Source organism: Denticeps clupeoides, chromosome 2, assembly GCF_900700375.1.
Source record: "Denticeps clupeoides chromosome 2, fDenClu1.1, whole genome shotgun sequence".
NCBI classification, from domain to species: domain Eukaryota; kingdom Metazoa; phylum Chordata; class Actinopteri; order Clupeiformes; family Denticipitidae; genus Denticeps; species Denticeps clupeoides.
Window position 1 is genome coordinate 2,528,073 of NC_041708.1, and position 25,651 is coordinate 2,553,723.

Consider the following 25,651-nt stretch of genomic DNA (forward strand, 5'->3'; position numbering starts at 1 on the left):
AGACAGAAAAGCTGGTTAAATAATCACTGTTAGAACATTTACATTTCATTTTAATATATTATGCTCTTATTCATTTTTAAAGTCCACCATTAGCTATTAATTTGAAACGGTTCTGCTGCCATTTTCATTTGCTCGACGGTTTGATGGATTTCATTTGTAATATGCAAATAAAGAGCTCACTAAAATCTGTACTATAAATCAAAGTTCCACACAGCACAGCGCCAGAAGCTATCAGGAGACACCATTTAGCGTGGAATTGCTGAGGTTAAGACTCCGAACACTTCCCACCTTCTCAATCATTCCCCGCAGAATGCCTCAGCTTGTCGCTGCCCGTCTTAATTTTGGCGCAGATGAAATAAACCGGGGGGGGGCTGGAACACACAGGACTGTGTTTGGCCTTATGGATTTGTCATGGTGAGATGGACGCTGTCGGAGCCAAGCGCTCCTTGCCGTCTGTGAATGCTGCTGCATGTTCTTTCAGAGTCTTCGTCATGAACCGTGACAGCAAAATAAACAAATAAATACGTCTCCAAAGAAACCCTCTTTCACTGGGGCTGTTCTGTTTGGCCCGGGCCCCCCGAGAGGAGAGCTACTCGACAGAAATGATAAAGTAAGTGTTGTTGACGCAATGAAAAAAAAAAAGGCTCTGCCTTGCATGGGGGTCTGCAACACGGTGGAAAAGGTAGCAATATTAGGTGCTGAGAGGTGCAGTTTCCTGCGCTATGAAGATTGACATCTGGCCACTAAATGTGTTTAATTGAACTAACTATGAATTAATGGGCAGGTCTGTCGATAGTGACCTGACACACACAGTTAGCATTGTTGAGACGGCTGGGAATGGCCTAAATATAGGCATTATGTGGCTCCAGAAAAGCCCATAAAGCATGAGACTGGTCCTCCTAGCTGTCAGGCGTCTGGCTGATTGATTTACTTGGCACTTTTAGACTGACATAAACATAATGCAGAAGGCTCGGCGGTGGGAAAACTCGGCAATGTTTATTCTCCTGCTTGTTTACAACGATCGGACTGTAGTGTGTTTCTCAAACGCCGCTGCGGCCCGGCGTACAATAAATCACTTAGTATAATTGCCGCGCGTTGCATGCATCACTGGAAAAGTTACAGCATTAAATGACAAACTTTGTTAGGGTTTCCGAAGCGGTGTCGTGCGACGGACGCCTCCCCCTGTCTGCTTGAGAGTGTCCACTGTTTGGCTCAGACAGCGCTTCGCTTTTTCATGTCAGACGTGCACAGATCCAGACACTGGGGTCTTGTGAGCAGTCTCGGGGCCGGTGATGTAGGAGGTAAGAAACACCTGTTCGACTGTTGCCAGCCGTGCACTGGCTCAAGCGCACCTTTGAATCAGCGCGAGCTTCGCCTGGAACACTGCTCCATTAGGTACAGCTGTATTTACGCATATATAACTCAAGGGTACGAAATGTTTGGACAAGTGTTATTATTTTTAGTAGTAGTATTGTTATGGGGGTTTTAACGTTTTCGAACTAAAATTTCGAACTAAAAAAATAATGGCATTTTTGTAAAAGGAAAAAAAAAAGTCAACATGAAACTTTCTCTAAGTATTCTTACAGTTTTACCTGCCAATTTAGAACGATTTTTCTGATATGGGTTCACCAGACTGATATGGGTTCATCTTACATTCTGGATCTAGACAAAAAGGGAATTCCAGTAGATGGCGCCAAAATACCATATTTCTGAAAGATATTTTTAACTGTGCTGGCCACCACTGTTGCCAGGTTGGTAGAAATAACACACTTTTGTCACACTTCTCATTAAGTTTATCTATAATATGCAAAATTCCAAATAACATTATATAAAAAATATCCAATATTAGTGGAAGCAGCCTCTAATAATAATAAAAAACAGTTTAAAACCTTTGAGTATTTGAGCCATAATTTTCATTAAAATAATATATAAAAATCTTTAAACCATAATATTAGTGGAGGGAACCTGTGGCCCCACGTTCACCACTGACAGGGCTTAACAGTGGTCTGAACTGCTGAACTGGTACATCACTCAGACTCAAGTTCAGTATCAGGGCACAGAACCAAAACAAACAGCTTCTAAAAATGTACTACAGCAGCAGTAGATTTCACCTGAAGCCCTAATAAATTGCCCTGGACGTAGACAAAAAAAGTGCACTGCAGGGGCCACCCAGACTTTCTTGTAATAGCTGGCCAGAGGAGAGAAGGCTACTAACAGTGTGGACTTTCCCTTGCGCCGGCTTTCAGGAGCAGCTTGGCCACAGGAACGTTGTTAGTCATGATGGCAATGTCCAGAGGCGTCAGACCCTCACTGTTGGGCGTGTTGAGGTCCAGCTCGTCCGCGGTGTATTGGAATAACAGGATCTGTACGGCGTCCAGGTCCTGCTGCTCTACCGCCTCGAACAGTGACTCATTGCTCTGAACGTTCTGCAGGAACAAGCAAGGAGGAGGTGGCAGACCATGACTAGAATGCAAGAAATTCATAGAAGCGAATTGGTGACCAAATCCCACCATTTGGAGAAGTGAACTCATAAGCAGCTAAAAAAATTTCATTAATTCACCCCCTCTGAGAACAGTGAGAGACAGAGATAAAACAGCCATGGTGCAAAGAGCATTATGTGCTTTGTCTCTTCCTACGTGCTTCATCGTTGAGTTTATGTGTGCGGTATTTTGGGAAGGAGCAGTGAATCACTTCATGCACTGCATCAAAGATATTTCCATGAATTCATCAACATCGCAAATCCGCGGCTGCAGTTTCCCAACGTAATCATGGGTGGGCCCCTACCAATTTGGTGCCCAATTTTGTACATCACCCGATTGCTCCAAGACATCATGTGTGACTTTTTGATTCAGTTTAGTTTCTACGGTGTTGCAACGTATAAGATATTTTTATAGCAATATTTAAAGTGTTCTAATTCCATCCAACTCCATCTTCAATCTGAGATTTATGTTATGTTAATTGCAGTTATGTTAAGTTCAGTCATGGTATAATTAGAAAAATTAGGCGCACTTACCGAGGCCTTGCGGACCCGGTCGGAACGGCCGAAGAAGTACGCATCCTCAAAAGAAGAGTGGCTCCCCTTGAGCTTCTCGGACAGGTTACGGTAAAGTCGCTTGGCGGCATTTGGGGAGGCCGGCCCGGCGCCCTTCTTGTTGTGGGTCAGCTGGAGGTTTTGCATCTGCTGAGTCATGCTGCCAGAGATGTTCCTGAGACAATTAAAACTGGCGGTAAGAAACCGGGTGCCCTACTCTGTAGTACCCAAAAAGCAGTAAAGCATGATGAAAAGGTTTCATTGGGCATGTAGCACTATTTAATCCAGATCTTTTTCACAGCAATGTTGAACATTGAAAAACATTGTTGTTGTTGTTGCTTTAAAAAAGTAGATCTTAATTTAATTCCTTTTTGTGATGCAAACTTCACCTAGCTTAGTGAATGTAAACCGCTAAATGCTAATATTAGCAATTTAACTACAAAACAAGACATACATAATCCATACATACTACAATATTTAGTTATAAAAAAAAAAAAAGTGAAGTGATTGTCACTTGTGACACACAGCACATGGTGTACACAGTGAAATTTGTCCTCTGCATTTAACCCATCATCCTTGGTGAGCAGTGGGCAGCCGTGACAGGCACCAGGGGAGCAGTGTGTGGGGACGGTACTTTGCTCAGTGGCACCTCAGTGGCACCTCGGCAGATTGGGATTCGAACCGGCAACCTTCTTATTACGGGGCCGCTTCCTTAACCGCTAGTCCACCACTGCCCCTCATGCAATGCATATCAACATTTTTTATAGTCAGTATAGTCCCTGCCTGGTCCTCTGAGGTTTTTCTAATAATTATGCAGACACTTCGCTGGTGGCTTATTTGCCTAAGCTGTTATGACATATCAGTTTCAACGTAATTAACATAATAGGAGAAAATGCGTTGAGGTCAGTTATCTTCATCCACAGAGATGTCATATCAGAAAGTGGATTATGGCAGATAACAGAGTTTTCATTTCCTAGACGGGGCGCAGCATCGTCTCGGAGAATGTGCTCTGACGCGCGTCAAAGCAAATCAGCAGCCCTGCGTACAGGACAGGACAGGACACAAACGGCAGAGGGAATCCTTCATGTACGGTTGAGGGGTATCTGATGGATTTTGTACGGTTTTGTATGTTTTGAGATGGTGCCTCCGTTGATCGGACTTGATTTCCAGAACGTCCCACGGAGCTAATCCGGCCTGGAGGTCTGGAGATTCTGAACCATTTTTCCAGGGTGTCGGGGTGTATTGCCATCAGGGCATGCCTTTTCCGTAAAGGGGTGTACTTGGTCAACAATGTTTAGGTAGGTGGTACGTGCCAAAGCAGCAATAACACAGAACGCAAGAAAACGCAAGGTTTCCCAACAGAACACTGTAGAACGAGCTTCACCAGGAAAGAACCTGGCCATCCGTATGATCACAACCTCTTCTGGCTCTCTATACCATCGGAAAACACAGGCCAACCTTGCTTCATGAGCCATAATCCTGGTACGTCCTGACCACTGTAGACCAAGAACATCCCCTGAGTGACAAGCTGTAGGTTAGGAGATAATATGACCCAGCCGTCGCATCCTCACGCATGCCTGTTATTTCCGCTTCCAGCAAATTGACCTTCAAGGACAAAATGTTCGCATGCAGTCTAACATGTTCCGCCCACAGCCAGGTGCCATTTTACCACAAAAGCAACGCTCACCTGTCGGCGGTCACAATGTTGTGGCTAATCGTCCTGCGCCGAACCCCAAAGGGAAATAGTAACTGCGGCTCCCGTAATTAATACATTTCCACGCTGCACTGCAGGTCTCTCTAGCCTCGGTGATAACAGATGTTAATCTGCTGCTGATGACTGTGTCAGTTACCAGCAGCTTGAAGAAACTATATCATTAGGAGGCAATCGGTGCAATTACCGAGCGGCGGCTGCGTTCGCACGTTAAAAAAAAAAAAACGCAACTGGGAGGCTGCCATGTCCTAACAACTTAATCAGCCCAGAATGACAGGAATCGTGACTGATTATTTCGGCTGGCGTGACTTTGGGATTATCGTCTCACTAAACGCGGCGGCATGTTTGTTTCCCTCTAAACCAACATGGCAGGCACACGCCGCCCATCCAAGGACGTCTCCGGGGAGTTCGTCCAAATCAACGCAGCTCCTCATTGTGGAATGTAAGTGCCTGTGTCAGGAAGATCACCAAACAACTGATTCTTTTATATTCATTTTCCGTTTTTTTTTTTTTAGCATTAAAGTTAAATAAAGGACTGAAGTTTTTTACGAAATATAAATGGGTGGGCGGGCGGGTGGTGGAGACGGGTGACTGAGAGTTATGGCAGATCACAAGAGAGCGAAGACGCGAAAAACCGAACAAAACAGACAATGCAAAGAAGGGCTGGAACAATTCAAACGCTCTTCAGAGGGAACAGGGGAGGGAAGAGCTCATCCCCCTGCTGCTTTATGGCTGGGGAGATGTTCCTGAACATCCTGAACCTGGGCCACAGTGGGCGTGGGTATGAATTTATATCAGATAAAGTGCAGAAACATGCAGAGCAGGAAGAAGAGGGCAACTTGGAGAGTGAGGGTAGAGGAGGAGACGAGGAAGATCCCTCACCTGTCCAGGCTTTGGGAGGATCCCAGAGTTCCCGAGAAAAAGAAGAGCGGTCGGAAGTCCTTGATCAGCGCATCGTCGCTCGGCCGCTGGTTGAGCTTCTGAGCCAGCCGGGAGATGGTGCTCTCTGATCTGACGGAACACAAGCGGGGCGAGGGTTGGCGAGGTGAGGGCGGCGCGGCGGCTCCGAACCGACACTCCGGGAGCACCTGAGGTTCCGCGGCGCTCTCCTCCGTGCGCGCATCTCCACAGTCGCCACTTTCTGGCTCGTGTGCGATGCGCGTGTGGAATGGAGGAGGAGGAGGAGGGAGGAGGGATGCTGGGAGGAGGGGGGGGCAACCTGCAGGCGCTAGGATGAGCAACACAGGACTCACACACACACACACAGACAAGTGTGTTTTATTTAAAGAGGGAAGCTGCAACGAGCACGCTCGCTCTGGTCGCCGGTCTACGGAGAGGAGAGGAGAATCGGGGGAGGGTTGGGAGGAGAACCTGTTGTTCCCCTACATCACAGTGAAGCTGCTGCACCTTATCTGCTGGACCAGACACCTCCAATCAGAGCATATGCGCAGATCAATATGCTGCTGTGTGCTGCGGCTAACCACCGCTGTCATATAGGGCCTCAGAGACCCTTTGACAAAAAAAAAAACAAAAAACATTTATCTCCAAAGATGTGGGGGTCCCTGGAGAACATTGCTTGTCTTCAAATGTAAAAAAAAAAAATTATTTAAAAAAATGGGGAAAAAAAAAAAACACGTAAATATGGCAGATTTAGCCACCAGGCTAATCAGTCTGATCATTCCGTTCAGGCATGGCAGCCCCCCCATTTGCTCATGTGCTGATTTTTTATTGTCTCCGGTAGAGAATGGAAAGACACCAAAACGCCCCAAACCTTCTTCTGAGTCAGCCTATCTCATGATATCATCATGCCCATGTCTGATGCCTTGGCAAAGCCGAGAGATTCAGATTCGGCACATGGCGAAACATTTAGCATACATGTGTTTGATAAATGCTGGCTTGAAATCGGTCCCGCTTCACAAAAAATACACACACACGTATCTGGCCCAATGTTTTTCTGACGAAACGACGCCGAGGCAATATAGCGGGGTGTCGCGAATTGTGCTCCTCCCTGGCGTCAGGCCGAGCAACGCGGTCCCCGCTGGGCTAAAGTGATTAGCGGCGTGAAAGTAATGACGGCTCAGGTAGCAGGGGAGGACTAAATTAGCCGGGGGAGACTTATCGCTGCAGACCTACTCGCCAGACCCCGACCCTGTGTGGTCAAAAGCTGCCCGCTAGCATGACCTGCAGCCTCCAGATCCCCTGGGCCGTGAAATGGCTTTCGTTTATAGCCTGGGCCGCCAGCAGTCCCTTTTTTTACCATGAAGTGTCTGCTTAAAAGTGAAATATAACGACGCACTGAGAGTAATTCTACACTTTAGGGCACGCCATGCCACACCATCTACTCTAGGTTGCTTCGGGAAACGACATTAGCTTTGCCTAGCCGCAACGTTGTGTGTTCACAGGCTCGTGTTCCCTTTATATTTATTACTTTAAACAGGTTTATTACAGGTTTCTGCAATCGTCATGCTTTCAGCAATAATCTCACGCCCATTGCAATTTTTTTGTAATAATTGTTTGTGATCGTTGCACCTGCAAAACATCAAGGATGGATCAATTCCCACTCCATCAATAAGTGCTTAAGATTAAGTTGGAAATAAGATTGTCACAAATCAGTGGGAATCCTCAAACGCTCAACATAACGTGGTTCACCAAACATCGTCCATTCTGGACAGGGGAGTGAGACAAAACGCAAGCACCTAAAACCTGCCACACTTGTTGGTCATTAGGACCGACAATCTGTCCCTTTGCGCTGGTTGTCCAACAATAAAAAAAATAACATTTGGAAACACTTTTCTTTTTTTTTTTGATTATGTAACGTGGAAGTGGAATGTAATGGTATAGAGTTGAAGCAACCAGTTGAACTACAAAGAAATCCAAAATGGACAACAAAGGCTACTTAAAACAAAGAAGTCGCTGAAAGTGCTTTGCAAAAGAATTGCACGTGACTCAAAAGGTTCACATTTCATCAGAATGCACATTCCATGCAGAATTGCAAAATGCAAACGTGTAAAATAACTAACAGGTTTAAAAATGTGATAGTGTTGAGTCACTCCAGTTATCCATCGTGCCCCACTTACTGTCATTTTAATTTGTAGTGTGAAAAGAAAGGGCTCATCAGCCTAATGGTTACAGTGCATCTTACAATGTGATGTAAAAATGTCTTATGCGAGTCACTTTAATTCAAGTACGCTGCAAAGTAATGCAGGCCAAGTGTCTTTTCTACCAACCAGACACGCAGTGATGAAAGGCTCTCTTCATCTGCTCATTTCTTATCATGTGCTAATCAACCACAGCTATGCATCCCGAAAATAAAGCCTTTTTTCCCCCTTAAACCTGTCAAAAATTATATCACTCGGATCCCTACATCCATAATTAATGCATGCCTGTTGAGTCACGTATAAACGCCTACTCCTTGCCTTGTACGCGTTCCATGAAGAAAGGCTTGACAAAGACCAGGTGCGGCAGTCGTCCTCCGAAATGAATTCAAGACACCCTCTGGCCCGGGGAGCAGGGGCCGTAAATAACATGAAAAGGCTCGGCGGAGGGAATTAGCGCTGGACTGGGCCTGAAGGGGAAAGAGGGGCGCTAACAGGCACCTTTAATCAGCCGTGACACTGATCGAAACAGGAAGAGGAAAGGAGGAGTCCTGACGGTCCACGGCAGGAATATGGGGCAAAATTTACATTTGACTTAGTTCACTGATCCTGTCAGAACTCGACCCGGACTGTCCACTAAAACTCAAATGAAACGAGGACAAGGAAGCGTCCATAACTGCAGCTTTAGAGCATGCCAGCGGCTAAAGAGCCGCGGCACTCACGACAGGCATGTCATCGCAGTGCGAGGCAGCGCGACGGGCGAAGCCTCAGAACGTCCCTTCGCATCCATGAGCATGGATACAATGAACTTGATAACTGTGGTCCTAAATGGACACTGGTGTCCTTTCGTCCAATTGTGTTTAATGCATTTTCACCCCGACTAGAATGCTGATTCAAGTGTTTTAATGCTCTTTTTTAGCAGCCATTTGACTCAAACACGGGATCCCGCACAAGTGTTTACTTTCACGGCTCATACGGCAAACTTTTTAAAATGACTGTAATTATGCAGCTCATTAATTATACTGTTCCTCTCAAATAATTGTATATACATTGATTCCCTTGCCTTGATATGCAAAAGAAACGGTGCCAATCAGATTATTATATCCTAACAGTATTTAACGCTTTCTTTAGGGGGTAATTATATTTCCTAATTGCATCAAAATTGGATTTACATAATTGAGTAATTGCGTTTCAGGCCTTTCATTGCGTCATTAATTTATCACGTTTTCTGGGTATTTATAACTGTGATATTTCTATCAAGCCGTGCTTCAAAGTTTAAACCCACTCTGTCGGTCGCAGGGGAATGCTTCCTAAAAGGCAGACGCCGTGAGCGAAAATTCAGGTGTTCTGTTCTGGAATGTTCTGGCTAATGGGAGATAAAAAGGAAATGTCAAAGGAACGAGAGGCGAGTCAATTAGAACAAAAAACCACAACAGCACTCATAATAGGATTTAACGTGAGGCTACCGTGAGAGAAATAATGGATTTCTACTCAAAATGAATACGACTGGTTGGTGGAGGGACAGCAAATTCCGATCAATTGCAATCAATTTTAATGCACTTCTAATTAAGGTCGTGTATTCTTGCGATCGGTCGGCATACGTTATTCAACTCTGCTTGTCTCGCGTGGACCACCGCAGCTAGGCGGTGGCCTGGAAGAACGCGGGCGAGCAGCGGACGTGTGAATGTAATGTTTATCCCCCCAGAGTTCTTGTGCATGCCTGAGAGCCGTGAGCACAGTCACGGCTGCACGGAGGAGAAAAAAATCATTTAAATAAATAAAAGCCCACCGCGTTCCGCTCCCCGCGGAAGGCCTTTGTGTTTAGTGCTTCTCGAACGCTCAGGGCTAAGTATATTATTTGCATGATGGGCCAAACAGAAGCGAGAGAGAGACGCACACACGCACACACATACCTCATTTCTGAAACCACTAGGAAACGAGTAAAAGTGTCACTAGTGGAACAAGTGACTGGTGCAATGAGGGGAACAAAGACAACAAGGGACCAGGAGAGCCATCAATAATGCAAATACGGGTACGAAGACACTGTGGCTCAGACCCTGGTTCTAGGTGCTGCCGTTCCCCAGCGGTTGCTGCGATTAAGAATGCGAGGGTCACGAGTGGCAGAACTCAGGTGTGAAAATCAATACTTATGTTCTGACGGGAGTAAAAATAGAACGTTCGGCGCTCCACCATCTGTGCACCGGCAGCGAAACCCTCCCAGATACTGTTGATGCCACTTGCATTTTCGAACGTCTGTAGGATTCTTCTGGCGAGGGAACTGTATTGCCTGAGTGCCGGCAGACCTTGATATCACACCTAAAGTACGAACATGCTGGCCGCCATCCCGCCGGGAAGCTGCTCCATTCGGCGATATTGCAGGAGGACAGACACTCGCTGGGAGGAGACACTTCATGAAAACAAACAGAGATTGGCTGCCTGAATAAATGACATCAGCTCTCGTTGGGTTAACAATAAGGTTAAGAACCTGCTGGATATAAGGGAATAGCAACCTTGTCTTTTTCACTTATTTCTCAAATTCTGTTCCTTATATCCTTCAATAAATTACAGGTCACATTTACATCTATGGCATTTAGCAGACGCCCTTATCCAGGGCAATGTATCATCCCTCAACAGCGTGTACTGTTTCGACATGTCTCGAGGTCTGCTTCTGTGCCCCGCCAACGTGTCCCCGTCCCTCCAGAAAACTGTCCTGGCGCACGTGCATGGGTTAAAGCAAATGCATGCGCCAACAAGCGCAAGGAAAGCGGTCAAGCGTGGGCTCCTCCCACTTTTAACTTTCATTTATAAAACCACCCTATAAGATCGTGTTCTGGGGGGTGGGAATAATTAACAACAGCAGATAATTACCAATCTATTTATGTAAATCCTATTTATGTAAAAAAAAAAAAAAAAGGTGCATAATAGCTGCTATAGAAATGCAGGTTTTCTAACTATTTAAGATATGAAATTATTTATCACAATATTCCAGAATAAACATGATGCCACACCACGATGTCAGAAATGTTTTACTAACTGGATCATGTGACCACACACCAGCGTTACAGATTCCCGCCCTGATGGAAATAGTGTGACCATGATGATAAAAAAGATGCTTTCAGCATCTGTCGGTGCTTTGCACTGACGCAAACTCCGAGGATGGAAGGTGCAGACAAATGTACCCGAGTAGAAATGTTAATTCAGGTCTGTTTAAGTCAAGAGTTGCCCGAAGATTACGTAAACTTTACATAAAGGCGCTGAAGTGTTGTGCGTGGGCCGCCGTGCGCGGTGCCTGTCGCGGGCTGTCATGAGTCAGTCACAACTCGGCGGGATACGAACCCGCCGGAACAATATGAGCGGCAGAGCCGGAACGGCGTGTGAAGGAACAACACAGAGCACCCGAGAAGACATGTCCCCCGCATTTGAGACTATTAGCTTGACCATCCATCCGGCCGCGATTCGTAAGAGAGCCCCCGAGAGGCGCTCCGCGCTTCCTGCTGCTGAGTCACACGCGCCGAGGCAGGAAGGGCGACGAGCAGTACACGCCGGAATGCGGAGCACAATGGCAGTCAGACAAGAGCACAGGGCGCCTGGGACACCGGGGACTCACTCTACACGGCTATGTGTGTGTCTGTGTGTGTTTACGAGCATTATACGTGCAACATATATACACTTATCTTATTATACTGTGCACACACACACACACACGAATATGTTTTATATATACATTTTACAACGTATGCAATTTCTAGCTTAGATACCCAAATGTACAAACACATACTAAGGTTTATTGTACACATACGTTTTTTTGGGGTCCGCGTTGGGTTCCATTCAGGATTGGGAATAAGGCTGGTAGTGCTAAATAAACGTGTGTGTGTGTGTGTGTGTGCACGTGTGTAGGCGTGCAATGTGTGTTGTCTCGGGAGGAACCGGCTCTCCTTCCATGCTGACTTATTAATCGACCGAAGCGTTCTCACAGCAAAACAACCACATTGGCGCATGGCAACTCTCTTCAAATTAATAAGAACTTGTGTGTTTTTTTTTTTTTGTAAAAAACGTGGTGTGGAGCGAATGAGGGGAACAAAACGGGGTGAAAAAAAAAAAAGAATAAAAGACTCAATTATGTCTTCTTCAAGCTCAGCTTCTGCTTCCATAGAGTCGATCGCCATGGCAACAGCTCCGGTGCCATATTTCTTAATGGCCATCGCGGGTTCCGTACAACTCAAGACTGTTGGGACTGTTATCTGACACAAGGAGGCAAAACAATCCGAGCTGTTTTGTTCTCGCCCCAAACCCGCAGCGTTTTTCAGGAGCGCGGCGGCCGATTTTCCACTTCCCTGCAGTTCCCTCTCGGGCCCAGAAGGGAAAGGCGGCGGGGAGTAGTTGCAGCTATCTGTTGTGCAGATTGATGACAGTAATAAAAGTGTTTGACTTGACAAATGGGCCGAAACCTGAACAAATATCGGTCTCGCGCTAAGTCCCTCTGCGCAAACAGACTCGCTGCTTTAGCCACACAAATGGCCATGAAAGGGCGCTCTTGTTCATCACCGTGATATTACTCAACACCGAGCGGGAATTAAAACGCGAGCGGGTCGGGGAGCGGCCAGGCAATATCACACTGAATGCCTTCAGAGGCCGAGGTACAATGGCCGCCTTAAAGGTGAAGGAGCCAGGCTCTTCGTCCCATCGCGACCCCCCGCCAGACTCGGACCCAGATAAAACCTCACAGTGGCCCATTGAGGAGGGAAAAAGAACAGGCCGCTTGTGAACGTGATTGGGGCCGCCAGTCGGTCATTGTGCGCGAACTGCGGGACGAGTGTTGGTTTTTCATTAAGGACGAGATTAAGAGAGAGAGACACGATATGCTGGAAAGTCAGGGTCTACTTTAACCCTTGAAGCCCTGAGGCATCCCTGTGGCGTTTTCACTCAAGCTCTCGCTCTACAAGTTTTAACATGTTGCCATCAAATAGAAACAAACGTCAAACTTTATTTCGGTTTTAAGATCAGTTTTGTCATTTTGACCTCGGTGTGACACCATTTACGAAATCTCACAATGTCTAGAATTTTTCAAGGCGTATCAAGGCCCTGCCACTGTGTGCTCTGTGACTTCCGGACTTTAAAGGGGCCGTGTATAGGATTTGGCTACCCTTTTATCGGATTTTATTCAAAATGACTGCAATTACTTTTGTAACCCCAGACTCCGCTCCATCGGGCTATTCTACCTACATATAGAATCAATCGGACATTCGACAAAGATTAGGCGATTTGCCCCTTTATAATGCCTAACATAAGCAGTGGGTTTTTTTGAGACAGGGTGGTTATTCCTTCACATTCTTTTGATATTGTACTTGCAATTCGTATACCCTGTACATTTAAGGGTTAAGGTAGACCTGGTTTTATCATTGTTATAATTTTTTTTTTTTTTAGAAACAAAAGGCACAAGTTGACGGGAAAACGTCAGGCTACAGGTGCATATTAAAAAGTGACGGCTCATAAGTACATATTAAAATCTTCCACATCAGACCTTGACAAGGGTGAGGGTTGCCCACAATGTTCAGCCCACACGCTCTCCCTCAAATAGCCTGTTTGGGCTCCGTTAAGGGCCAAACAGGGCTGACGCAATGTCAGATTCCAGGAAGCCTCTTAGCAAGCTGAAGCTGCCAGACTCCCTTCGGCAGGATCTCGGCTATGGCTGAAGACTCGCTCTGCCTCCAGATGCAGGAATGGCTTTTTTTTTTTTTGAGGACTGCCCATGGAAAATTGAGCCGGGGTGGTCCTCGGAAAATGGGCCTGTTGGCTGAGGCTATAGAAAATCATCTCAAGTCCACTGCAAATTCTGCAATTACTTTAGCCGGAGCAAAGGCAATTAAGTTCTAATTAAAGCAGATTGTGTCATTATCACCTCGGCACAAAGCTCTTTTGCAATATACGGCAGACGGTGGTCAGACAGAGCCACAACGTTCCTGTCACGTTTCAAACGACATCATATTCGCAGGTAATAGCCAAACAATATGCTTCCATTTGACATCCAATCGAAACGTGTAATGATGACATGATTGACGGGCAAAAAGGGCACCTACTTCTTGCGCGTTTCATATCTCCCAGTCGTTCCAAGACTCTGGAAAAGAAAGCAGAGGTGGAGAAAACGTTAATAACACACACCACGTGTTCTGCTAATTACATTTTCCTGGGGTGGTTTGACCTTTCGGTGCCATTTAGAGCTGCTACTATATGGAATGTGTATTTGTTTTCACCTTTATCCACATTATGCAACATAATTAATAATGTTGATCACATACCACTACTACTACTATTAATAATAGAAATAATAATAATAATAATAGTGATCAGTTAATTCAGACATGTCTCAACTTGGAAAGCATCTTGTTTAGTAGACAGTTTATATATATATATTTTTAAATTCTACGTTGCCAGCCCTTGATTTTATAAGAACAGTTTCCAAGAAGGAGTCTTTCCCCTAAACACTCACGGGGAACACGTTGTCTCTGTTGTCATGGCAACATCTGAGTGCGTTCGGAAAATTACCTCCCGTTTAAATATACGCCTCGTCCTGTCGATTTACGCTCCTGAAAAAGTGTTTTTTTTTCGTTGATATTTAAATATTCTGCAAAATGCATTATTCGTTAATAATTCAGAATTTACAATCAGCCGTAAAAATTGGCACGTTGAATCATGTTTTCATTCCGTAAAAGATTTCTGTGCATGAAAATTACTTTCTTCTGACTCGTGGACCAACCAAAATGAACATTTCAACTATTTTTTTTCTGAATGTCTAAGTGACTACAAACATTTAGAAGGGCTTGTGTTTCTCAAAAGTCCACACTTACTTGGCCGTGCAATGTCCAAAATTAATAAACGAAAAGAAAGGTGCTTGTTATGAAGCGTGGAAGGTAGCAGGGTGAAGGTGACAGGTTAACAGAGCTATAGTTGCCACAGCATCCTTAAAGCAAAATGTACGTGATACCGCATGTGTATTATTCTGTACCGCATAAAGAATAAAAAAAATGACACAAAAGTGGCCACAATGCCAATAGAAATATACTTATAATGGATATTGTATGCATATTGCATATTTATTGTTTTTGTGGTTTATTAAGGTTGGTCTGAGATTTGGTATAGGACTAGTGAATAGCCCCTGAGGTGGAAGAATAAATCTTGGAATTTGAATTTATAGGTTAATTTGCTTAATAATTTTGCTGCACGCTGCAATCAGAAAAGAACCATAATGCAATTCTAATTAGCACTTCCAGGTCTTCCAGACTGGACATCATGTGTATCATGTCCACTAGGTGGTAGTAGCCTAGTGGGTAACACACTCACCTATGAACCAGAAGACCCAGATTCAAATCCTACTTACTACCATTGTGTCCCTGAGGGGGGGGGGACTGTCCCTGTAAATACTGATTGTAAGTCGCTCTGGATAAGAGCGTCTGATAAATGCCGTAAATGTGCGTCAATCTTGGTGTTGTATTAATGCTCCCAGTGCAGAACTGCAAGCGCTTGCAAATCGTTGTGCATTTGGGGAGTTTTGAGTGCATTCTTTTATAAGTCAAGTACTTGTTTTGTGAGAGTTCTCTATAGGGTGTGTGATGTAGGTCGTGCTGCAGCTACCGTGAAAAGACAGTTTATTACTGATGTGATATCAAAGTAACGTTTACGCAGCAGTGAAATATGGATGATATCAAGCAACGTTGGCTTTGCAACAAATAGTTTTTCACACCAATAGCCGTTTTTACTCATGCAAAAAAATGTCCAGGTTGTTTGAGAGCCATCAGTGCTCTTGTCTACCAAGGGCTTTAAGTGGAAACTGAGTGCTTTACAAGATCTTGCTATAAATGCAGAAGCTTGAGTAATCACACTATCATTTAGGTGGATGCACGAACAAAGACTGGGCATGAAAGGAAGGTATTCATGCAGCTAGGCAGAGGTGGACACAATCCGGACAATCAGCATAGACCATCACTGACGACAGCCCAGATCAGGGGACCAAATGTACAGACCTGATGTACAGTACTAGCCAAAAGTTTGGACACACCTTCTCATTCAATATGTTTTCTGTATTTTCATGACCATTTACGTTGGTAGATTCTCACTGAAGGCATCAAAACTATGAATGAACACATGTGGAGTTATGTACTTAACAAAAAAAGGTGAAATAACTGAAAACATGTTTTATATTCTAATTTCTTTGCTCTGGTTACTGCTTTGCACACTCTTGGCATTCTCTCGATGAGCTTCAAGAGGTCGTCACCTGAAATGCTTCTCCAACAGTCTTGAAGGAGTTCCCAGAGGTGTTTAGCACTTGTTGGTCCAGCTCACCCCAAACCATCTGGACTGGGTTCAGGTCCGGTGACTGTGGAGGTCAGGTCTCCACTTTTTGTTAAGTACAGAACTCCACATGTGTTCATTCATAGTTTTGATGCCTTCAGTGAGAATCTACCTACGTAAATGGTCATGAAAATAAAGAAAACACGTCGAATGAGAAGGTGTCCAAACCTTAGGCCTGTACTGTACACGAGTAAAACATAAACATGAAGTGTTACATTAATGAGAACAAAACACAGAAAAAAGTGGCCAAAACACAAAATACAAACCAAAATGAAACCGCGCAGCATAACAGGGAGAACCACGCCCACACTCCTCAATGCACGACCCTGCATGCTGCCCAGAGTCTCACATATAAAGGGTTCTAGTCACCCACACCGAACGAGCAGCCAGGGGTCATTATGTGCCGGGAGCATCACAGTGACATGAAGATGATCTGGTCTTTATTTATTACATTTTTATTGAACAAAGTGTAAATAAAATGGAAACACACAGAAATAAACAGTGAATGGGAGGAATAGCTCTTCATAGACTAAAACAAGGACACCATAACCGTCGAACATCACTTTGTTGTGTCTGGTAAAATGTCACTCTCTGCCTGTTCCATCAAGAACAGAACAAACAGCTGCCCTCGCGCTGCCTGCTTTTAATGTCAGTGGACATCTTCACGTAATCCAGCACTTCTGCGGCGACAGCCCCAGGTCGGCCTGAGGTTCGACATCCGAAAGGTCTGTAATTGCTGTGGACTGGAGGAGTGTCAGCACAAAGCAGGGCACGACCTTTAATTTCAATTCATCGAAAAACAGAACTTTGACTAAGGAGTCAAGTAAAAAAAAAAAACGGCAAGAACAGTTTTTAGTCCTAGACTAAAAGGACTAAAGACAGGCGGCTTCCTCCGTTTCCACAAATAAACTTGTCAAGTAAAGCCCTCAGCACGCCCTTTTATTCTCTCGGTTTCTTACCTCACAATGATCCCTTCCTAATCAATAATACACATATTTTGTATAATAAGGATTATGAGAAACACATAATGCATAACGTGCTGCGAAAAAAACACTATACGCACATTTATGGTATGAATCATAACAATTTGCATACAGTTCTACTATAAAAAAAAAAAAATGTGAGTCTGCAATGCATCAATTGTGTACAATGTCTGGTGTACAATGTCTTTTTACACTGCTTTAGCGAGCAGCATTCGCCACGCTGTGGGAAGAAGACAAGTTGATCAGTCAGCCGACGTTCCGCTGAGAAACCTTGGGGCCTGCATTCACGAGGATGTTGCTCTGACCATGAACGTGTCCCCTTTTCAGCAGGACAATGCACCCTGCAACAATGGCCCGGGAATGGCTTGAGGAACACAATTCTCCAGATCTCGTACCTTCAGAGGTCTAGGGGAGTCAACGCCTCCAAGGTGAGGGTGGTAGTAGCCTAGTGGGTAACACAGTCGCCTGTGAACCAGAAGACCCGGGTTCGAATCCCACTTACTGCCATTGTGTCCCTGAGCAAGACACTTAACCCTAAGTTGCTCCAGGGGGGGACTGTCCCCTGTAACTACTGATTGTAAGTCGCTCTGGATAAGGGCGTCTGATAAATGCTGTAAATGTAAATGTGAGGGCTGTACTCAACGTTAGGCAACGCTGGTCGTAATAAGACCTTCTCCGTCGTCACTGTGAGCTCTGTTCAGTCAGACTCCACTGGCGCTCCATCGCTTGACCCCGCTGCCTGAGCGCGAGCGGCCTTGGAAGGAAAGGAACATGGCAATAAGCTCTGCCTGTTTCTGAGAGCAGCTCCAGCTCCCCCCCCACCGCTGCAGATCCTCGCCGGTCCGGCGGCCCAGACAGCGCGGGGCTGCTAGGGCTTCTCACTTCGCCGTGCTAATTTGAACAAGGCTTTTATTTTTCTATTTGTCCGCGGCTAAACTGTGGCATGGTTGTTAAACCTCTCCCAGGCCTAATTACCGGAGCAATGCTAGCATTCATAGCGCCGCTCGCTGCTCCCGGGCCCGGCGAGAAGGAGGGGGCGCGGGTGTGGATGTGACGGTGCTGGCAGGCTCCCCCTGGCAACCTCGGGCCCTTGTGGTCGCAATATTAAGTGACTGCTGAAATTCGGGGGCCTGCGCGCAAGTTAATATGCATGCGTATTAGCGGACATATCAAAATCCTGCTCGTGGGCGTAATGGGGCAACAGCTTTAAAAGGTTTCACGTGCACGCTAGTTCGTTCATCATGCTAGAAAAAAAAGCACACAATTTTACATAAAATGAGCCTGAAGAAATAAACGTGGGTATTAACGAGCAGCAACGTTGGTCAGAGACATTAGTTAGGGGCAGATCCGCCCTCGGTGCCAATGATCGATAACCCCAGTCACCCCCGGCAAGAGCAGCAAAGAGAAGACAAGCTTGCCCCCTTATGGCGGCTGCTGGAACTACGTCCAGCGGTGACGATCCGAGACGAGCTGGGGAGACGTGTCGAGGCAACCCAGCCGGAGACGGGGGTGACTCAGGTTTGATGGTAACCACATTTTCAGACCCCTGGCATCCATGTTGGTGTCGGCCTTGGCGATTAGACTAATAGACTCGTGCAGGAATCTGGTCCAGGCGGCCAGCGGCCGCAGAGCGGGGGGACGCGGAGTCTGAGAGCAATTTAGAGGTAAACATGAGCGGCCCTCGGAGGAATGCAGCGCTTGTGTTGGCTCACGAATCGGAGAAGGGGGGTGGGATTATGGTGAAGGCTGGTCCCTCGGGGTGGAATATGCTTCACCTGCTCAGTGAAACGGGTTTCTTCCCGATAAATAAAGACCAAGATGGCGCCTTATTCCCAACCCAACCATTATCGAAATGCCCGAGGCCTTTTTGTGTCCGATGGCGTCTCTGTAAGGTGTGTAAGATTAAATGAAGGAACAACGCCGCCGGATCTGCACTCTAACCCCTCGCCTTCCAGTACGATGAACCGCTAAGAAGCTCCATGGTAACACGGTTGGCTGCCTCGGAGGGACGAGATGACAGATAGTCGTGAAAGATCTGCCATTGTGTTTGAAGGTCTCTTCACCTCTGACGGGCCCGTCACACCTCGGAAGCGCGGAGCCCAGCCATGCACTTCACATTTCTCCACTGTACAACCAACAAAAAAAAAAAACAAAAAAAAGCGGCAATTTCTGCCGGCCGGCTGCGTACTTTTCCCTCACGGCTGAGGAAACTCGAATTAAATTTCAAATCAGATACGACTTGCAGACAGCGTTTGTGGGCTGTAATAGAGCGCCGGCTGTCAAGAGAGGTGTAGTTATGTGAAATATTTCCATTTTCACCGTTTTTCAGCGCGTATTTTAAATCGCTCCAATATTTCATTATTCATGGAATGCATCCAGGTACAGTGTCTTTCCAGACAAATTGCTTGTATAGATCAGTCAATTATTTGCCTTTATTGAGAAATTTTAATAAAACTTTCTTATTCCCTTGCTCATCATATTTGTCAACGAAGTGACATGATTACACTGACCGGATAATCAATATTCAATGGTTTGAAGCCAAATGATTTCATTGTTGAATTTTTACAGTATTAGTTAGATAAACCCAGCAAAAAAAAAACATTGCATTCGTCTTTTCTACTCGGCCCTTTTTTGTCAAGGTTGTGCATTGAAAAGTCCTCATTGCTGCGAGTCACAGGTGTAGGGTGTCAACTCCGCAGTCACTGAGCATGCTGGGAATAGCTGCACCCAGCGCTGCGTGTTGCACCAGATGCTGTGCGACTGTATTTCTCCTTCAGTGCAGGAGTTCTGAATATTTCCGGCATGAAAGCGCACTTAAACCACCGTAAAAAGCCAACGGACACAGAACTACAGAATCGAGATCAGCCGTGCGGCAACTCACGTGGATGTTGCGCAGCTTCTTCTTTCCCCTCTCCAGGCGGCTGAGGAGCCGGTGGTTCCCCTGCGGCGCCGGCTGCAGCAGCCGGTCGTCCACCGACACGGTCTTCCTGAGGGCCGCCCGCTCGGCCCAAACGGCGGCCTGGTGGGAGGGCGCGGGGGGGCTGCGGACCGGCGGCGGGATGCGCTTCACCTCCGACACGGGAGACGTTCTGTCGAAGTCGCGCAGCACCGACCCTGGGCGAGGGAAACAGACACCGGAGTGACAACCGACACCGCGGGGGATACGGGAGCAAGTCCATCCCGCCGAGACTCATCCTCCTGACGAATGTTGCCAATCATATACCAGAACCCACCCTGTTCTACCCCGGGTCTTCCATCCTACACACTAAACATCCATATATAATAACTAAAAAAAAAGTGAGGCAGCACAGCACACAGTGCACACAGTGAAATTTGTCCTCTGCATTTAACCCATCAGCCTTGGTGAGCAGTGGGCAGCCATGACCGTTAGGCCACCACTGCCCCAGTAAAATGCATGTGTCTGCCCGGTTATATTAACTATAATAAATTACTGCGGTGTTACATTGACATGAAGCACAATAAGAAACAGGAAAAGACTTGAACCTTTGGGTGCTTTTGAAGAATGTTTCCTCAGTATAATAAAACTAGTCAGCCTAAAGAACCCTGGTCAGTTCCGTTTAGAACCTTCCATTGTGAGGGTGAGCATGGAGAGATGTAATAGTTGTGGGTATCCACGGGCGTGTGGGTTCTCGTATTTCTCCTGACGTTCTCCCAGCATGTCAGCTGGTAGGCTGCGGCACCTGCGGAGACGGTTTCCTCACGGCGCCATTAAAACTGCATGAGGCCGCCCGTCACGGGGATCTCGGTCAAACGCTGTACAGGATGGTAGGAGTCAGTAGTGACTAAAACCAGCTGTCATTTGGTTCTTTAGAGAAGGCTCTCCAGGGCCATTAGCGCACGCCGTGGCCGCTCGAGTCGTGAGCTGTAATTGGGTAAAAAAAAAAAAAAAGGCGGCGGACGGGCGGCCAATCGTGTCAAAACTTGGTCAGACGTTCCCTGCTGCTGCGAAGCTCTTTTGTTGTTACATAACCCCACTCGTGAGCAAGGCCCTTGCTGAAATAGTTCATGCCCCTGGGGGCTGGTTACCATGGCGACCTAAGCTGTAACTGATGGAGGGGCGAAAGAGGAGAGGACGGCTCGCGTTGCATCGTGTCGGATCGAGTTCCTTGGCTGAAGCCGGTAAAGATGGGGTCACGTATGAGACTATTTACTATATCCCGGTGCTGATCGGAAAACATGTCAGTCTCTCTGTTGTGGTTGTAAATGCCCCAAAGTCTCTCACAGTTTTTGCAAAAATGCGATTGGTTGAACAGCCTAAAACTTTTCGTAACTTTGTCCCTCAAGCAATTACATAGCAGCAATTTCTATACATACACACACACACACACACATAATTTGTACAACTTTCTGAAAATATGCAGAAACAAACTAACATATATATTACATATTTGTATGTATGTGTATAAATATAGAAACAAGCCACATGAATGTAGCATGTGTGAAAGTTCAGAATTTAAATTAAATTACATTATAATTTAGTATTTTTGTGTTGCACCATTATTAGTGTATTGAAACATTGTAGCTACACCGTAATTATTTTTAGAAATGTGGTATTTTAGGAAATTCTAAAGCAAAAAGCATGCTTAAAAAAAAAAGAAAAACTGAATTCCTCCTTCAGACAGAAGCGTCTGATTCCCGCCAAGCATCAATAAAATTAGCTACAGGAAGTACCAACAGTCGACTATAAGTCGCCCGTAACGAGCACGGTGCTCAGTTTCCATGGCAACCGCCTGGGCTCCATGGCGAGGTTTGCTGAAGCAGCTGTTTTATTGCCCCCCAAGACAGTAATTGACACGCAGCGCTGCCGCATGTGGCACAGAGCTTGATCACGCCCACTTTGCGAGCGTGACACTAGACGACGATACAGCTCCGCCGACGCCGAGGACACTCCATTTCCACTTAACAGCCAATCACAGTTCTTATTTTACGGCATGCACATAAAATAGTGCATACTTCTATAGTGTGGAAATGAGAGATGGCGCATATGATGAGTAAGGCCGTTTTCATAATAATAACGGGACAATATCGCTGGATCTCACGCACCACTCTGCTTCACTTGCCAGCCCTCCTTTTGGTCAAGCAGTTCTGTAATTGTGATTCGTCTTCATCTCTTGACGCCTGCTAAAAGGACAGATCAGACACGAAAACGTCTTGACCTCACTTTTCATCCGCGACGTTTGCAATTTATCAGGAGTGAATCTACAGGTCATAAAATCAGACAAAAGTGGCAAGTGCCACAACAGCCTGTACTTAAGGGTTTTAACCTGTTTAGCGTGGACCTCATTTATACACACATACGCGACGGTCAACAGGCCCGGTTGTTGTTTACTGATGGAACAGTGCCCTCCTGTGGGCAGACAGGGAATGGCAGTTTAAGAAGAACAAAGTGCATCATTTAACAGATATTTAGTTATTATTAATATATATGAAATGTTAATACATGATTAATGTTAATAGATGATGGACTAGTTTCCTCTACGGGGGTTCTTTTGGTCTAGAGAGACAGGTACAGATTTGGACGAATGGGCCCTAAATATCTTTTTTAAATGCATGTATTATATTAATAATTAAATGTGTGTACTATATTAATATTAATAATGAATAAAACAATAGCAAATATTTGCATGAAGTGTAAAGATTTGCATTTATTGCACATGTGGAGAAAATTTATGAGATTTAGAACTATAGACAGATCTCAGTGTTTTACTTTTGCTTAATATTAGAAAAGGTTTTGTTCAATAATTTAGGCACAAATCAGATTCAATACAAAACCATATCGCATTGCACAGTGTCCAAATCCCACAGAGTACAGCGAGCGCTCCAGCGATGGAAACGGAACCGCAAGTTCTTTCATTTGTAAGACAATCCCCTACCCGGGGGCCCGATTACTGGAGAGGGACCACAATCCCTGGGCCCAAGGGCCATACTTCGTAATGATATCAATTTTCTCACAAATGCTGACATCAATGTGTTTCTGTAACACGATTACGGCGACAGAAAACGAGGCCACGGCAATGCGCCTCAGACGCAGAACCGTTTTTTTTTTTGTCCGACACAGGCATGGAAAATAATCACTGACTTCAGATCAGTTTATACAACTAAAGTGGTCAAGATAAGGAAGAGGAAGACTGATCCCAGATTAACAACACACCTTGTGTTCTGAGACTGAGAATGTAATAATAGCACTACATATAAGAGCTTCCACTGAATAACCTTTGATAACCTTTTCGTAGATCAAAGGGTCCTTAAATGCCCCCCACCCCCTTACAATAACTTCGTAATTGCTCTGTATTCAGTGGAAGCGGTGATAAGTGCCCTGGCATCTGGAGCCTGGTCAGACAGTCTTGTTTACGATGCCGTTAGATGCGGTTTCCTGCGACCCCATGCAACACCCATGCGGAGAATGATAATGACTTTTCCTCTGGGGGGGGGCTAAGTAGAAATACCCCCCCTCAACTCGAGCTCGACGCGGCCGCACGCCGCTGTCGAACGAACCCGCTAATTAGGCCGTCCGTACATTTTGACACTCGGCCCCCCGGGGCGAGCCGCGAACAATGACTGCAGGTGGTGGGGGCGGGGCAGGGGGAGGGGTTCAGGCGCTGCAATTTGCGGGCAATTTCTGCGAGCCAGTAATAACAGGGCGGAACCTCGGGCACGTCGCACCCTCATGCGATCCGTAGCCGTAAACACCACGCCCTCGAAGGTCCCGTCCATCTCAGGTCATCCGCCATTGTTTCATGTATGATGTGTTCGGGGTTACAAGTAAGGTCGGCGTTTGGGACACTTCACTCTGCCACACCGTTTCAGCGAGGACTCGAGGTCGTTTTAGAGAAAAACGTTCTCGTGTGGGCGGGGCCTCAGACTCATGCAATAAATACGCAGCATGTGCGTCACAACAATCTGAAACCAACCTTTCAGCTCCAAGTACCGAGTGCATAGTAGGACAGCGGTGGCCTAGCGGGTAGGGAAGCTTGACCCGTAATCACAAGGTTGCCGGTTCGAGGCCCGATTTCGCCACACATTTCGCTGTGTTTCACAATCCCAATAATATAATCGATTGCAAAACCACGAAATGTTATTCAATTTACACGATCTGAGCACAGGCTCCGTCTTTTTTTCTTTCCGGAATTCGTATTTGCAGAGCTCGAGTGCTGTTTGCCTCTCGCAACCCTTCATCAGCGTTCAGCCTCTGTGGTCCGTGGTCAGTTCCTGCACCACGCACATCCACGGGTGACTCAGATCGTATAATGGCTGCAGCTAACCGGCAAGCCAGCGCCGCCTCCTTCATGCCTACTTTTCAGATGTTGGCCACGTGATTGTCACCGAGGTCCAGAAACCAGAGGTAAAACCGTGTTGCCGGGTTCACGGGTATTCCTCGCGAATAGGCGTTCAGGAGCACAATTCTTATTAAATTCATTACCAGGTAGTTTGGCTTTTCTTGTGCGTTTTGGACAACCCCGGCTAATAAAGCATTTTGTTAATTGACATGTTGACAACAGAATGCGATAATTACCAAATGCCATAAAAATCGTGTATTCTTCACCTGGTTACAGAGGCACTTTGGTTACTAATGGCCGTATCTGGACTCATGCATCATAAGGCATCTTAAAGAAGATTATCGTCCACAGGAAAAAATAAAAAAAAACGTGACAGCTGAGCGCATGACTAAGTGACTCGAGAGGCTGCGATGACGAGCTTACGAGCGGCGAGCCACCACCGCCCTGAAGGCCTCGGCAGTGACAGCATCGGCCGACAGCCGCGAGGTAACGCCACCGCCAAAACCACCTCCGACGCTGCTCCGGCCGAGTCCGTTCATCTCCCACGGGCGCCAGTCGGGATATAAATTCACAAAAGAAAACCTTCTCAGGACGGCCAGCTAGGTCGGTTTCGTTAGTCAAGCTATTGTCAAATATTCAAGCTATTTAAATGTTTAAACTATTGCTAACTGTTCTTACTTGTGCGAAAAAAAACTATTCGAATAAAGCAAAGTTGTCTGTCAACATGTCCCAAATGTCCAAAACTCACAACCACAAACGAGGTGACGTAATTGCGGGTGTTTTGCAACTTTTTGCAAAAAGGTTGCTGAGTTTTTGTTAACTTTTGTAATCGCCGGAGGGACTAATTCGTTCAACACGTCCACTGGGTTTAAAGTTATCGTATAGCCAAAACTGTCAGAGTACAGTCGTCATTTGTCGTAATGGAGTAGTGGAGGCCATCGGGTTAGTGCTACCATACCTGAAGAGCTCCAGTGTAGCCCCCCGGGGCTGGCGGCCAGGCGGCGTCGCTTCCGGACGCTCACCCCCCCCTGACCGACGACCCTGGCCACTGGCATCGCGGGAACGGGGAGGACTGGCGAGGGTGGCAGAAACTGGCCATCCCTCTGCGGGGGGAGGGTCAGCAGTACGGCGTCCTTGTCCGGCGGCCTGAAACAGTACCAATTGGAACGGTTTTAAAAACGCAGGCC

At 46.1% G+C, this 25,651-nt stretch overlaps 1 protein-coding gene across 1 annotated transcript in view; it reads right to left on the minus strand.

Annotated features, from left to right (window-relative positions):
- Nucleotides 1–25,651, minus strand: part of ankfn1a (ankyrin repeat and fibronectin type III domain containing 1a) — a 46,934-nt gene that overhangs the window by 17,479 nt on the left and 3,804 nt on the right. Inside the window, exons 4-9 of the mRNA XM_028970630.1 lie at nt 25,423–25,610; nt 20,048–20,280; nt 13,915–13,952; nt 5,625–5,753; nt 3,014–3,206; nt 2,216–2,426 (exon numbers count right to left, since the gene is read on the minus strand). Coding sequence (XP_028826463.1) covers nt 2,216–2,426; nt 3,014–3,206; nt 5,625–5,753; nt 13,915–13,952; nt 20,048–20,280; nt 25,423–25,610 — 992 coding nt within the window. The remainder of the gene's footprint in view (nt 1–2,215; nt 2,427–3,013; nt 3,207–5,624; nt 5,754–13,914; nt 13,953–20,047; nt 20,281–25,422; nt 25,611–25,651) is intronic.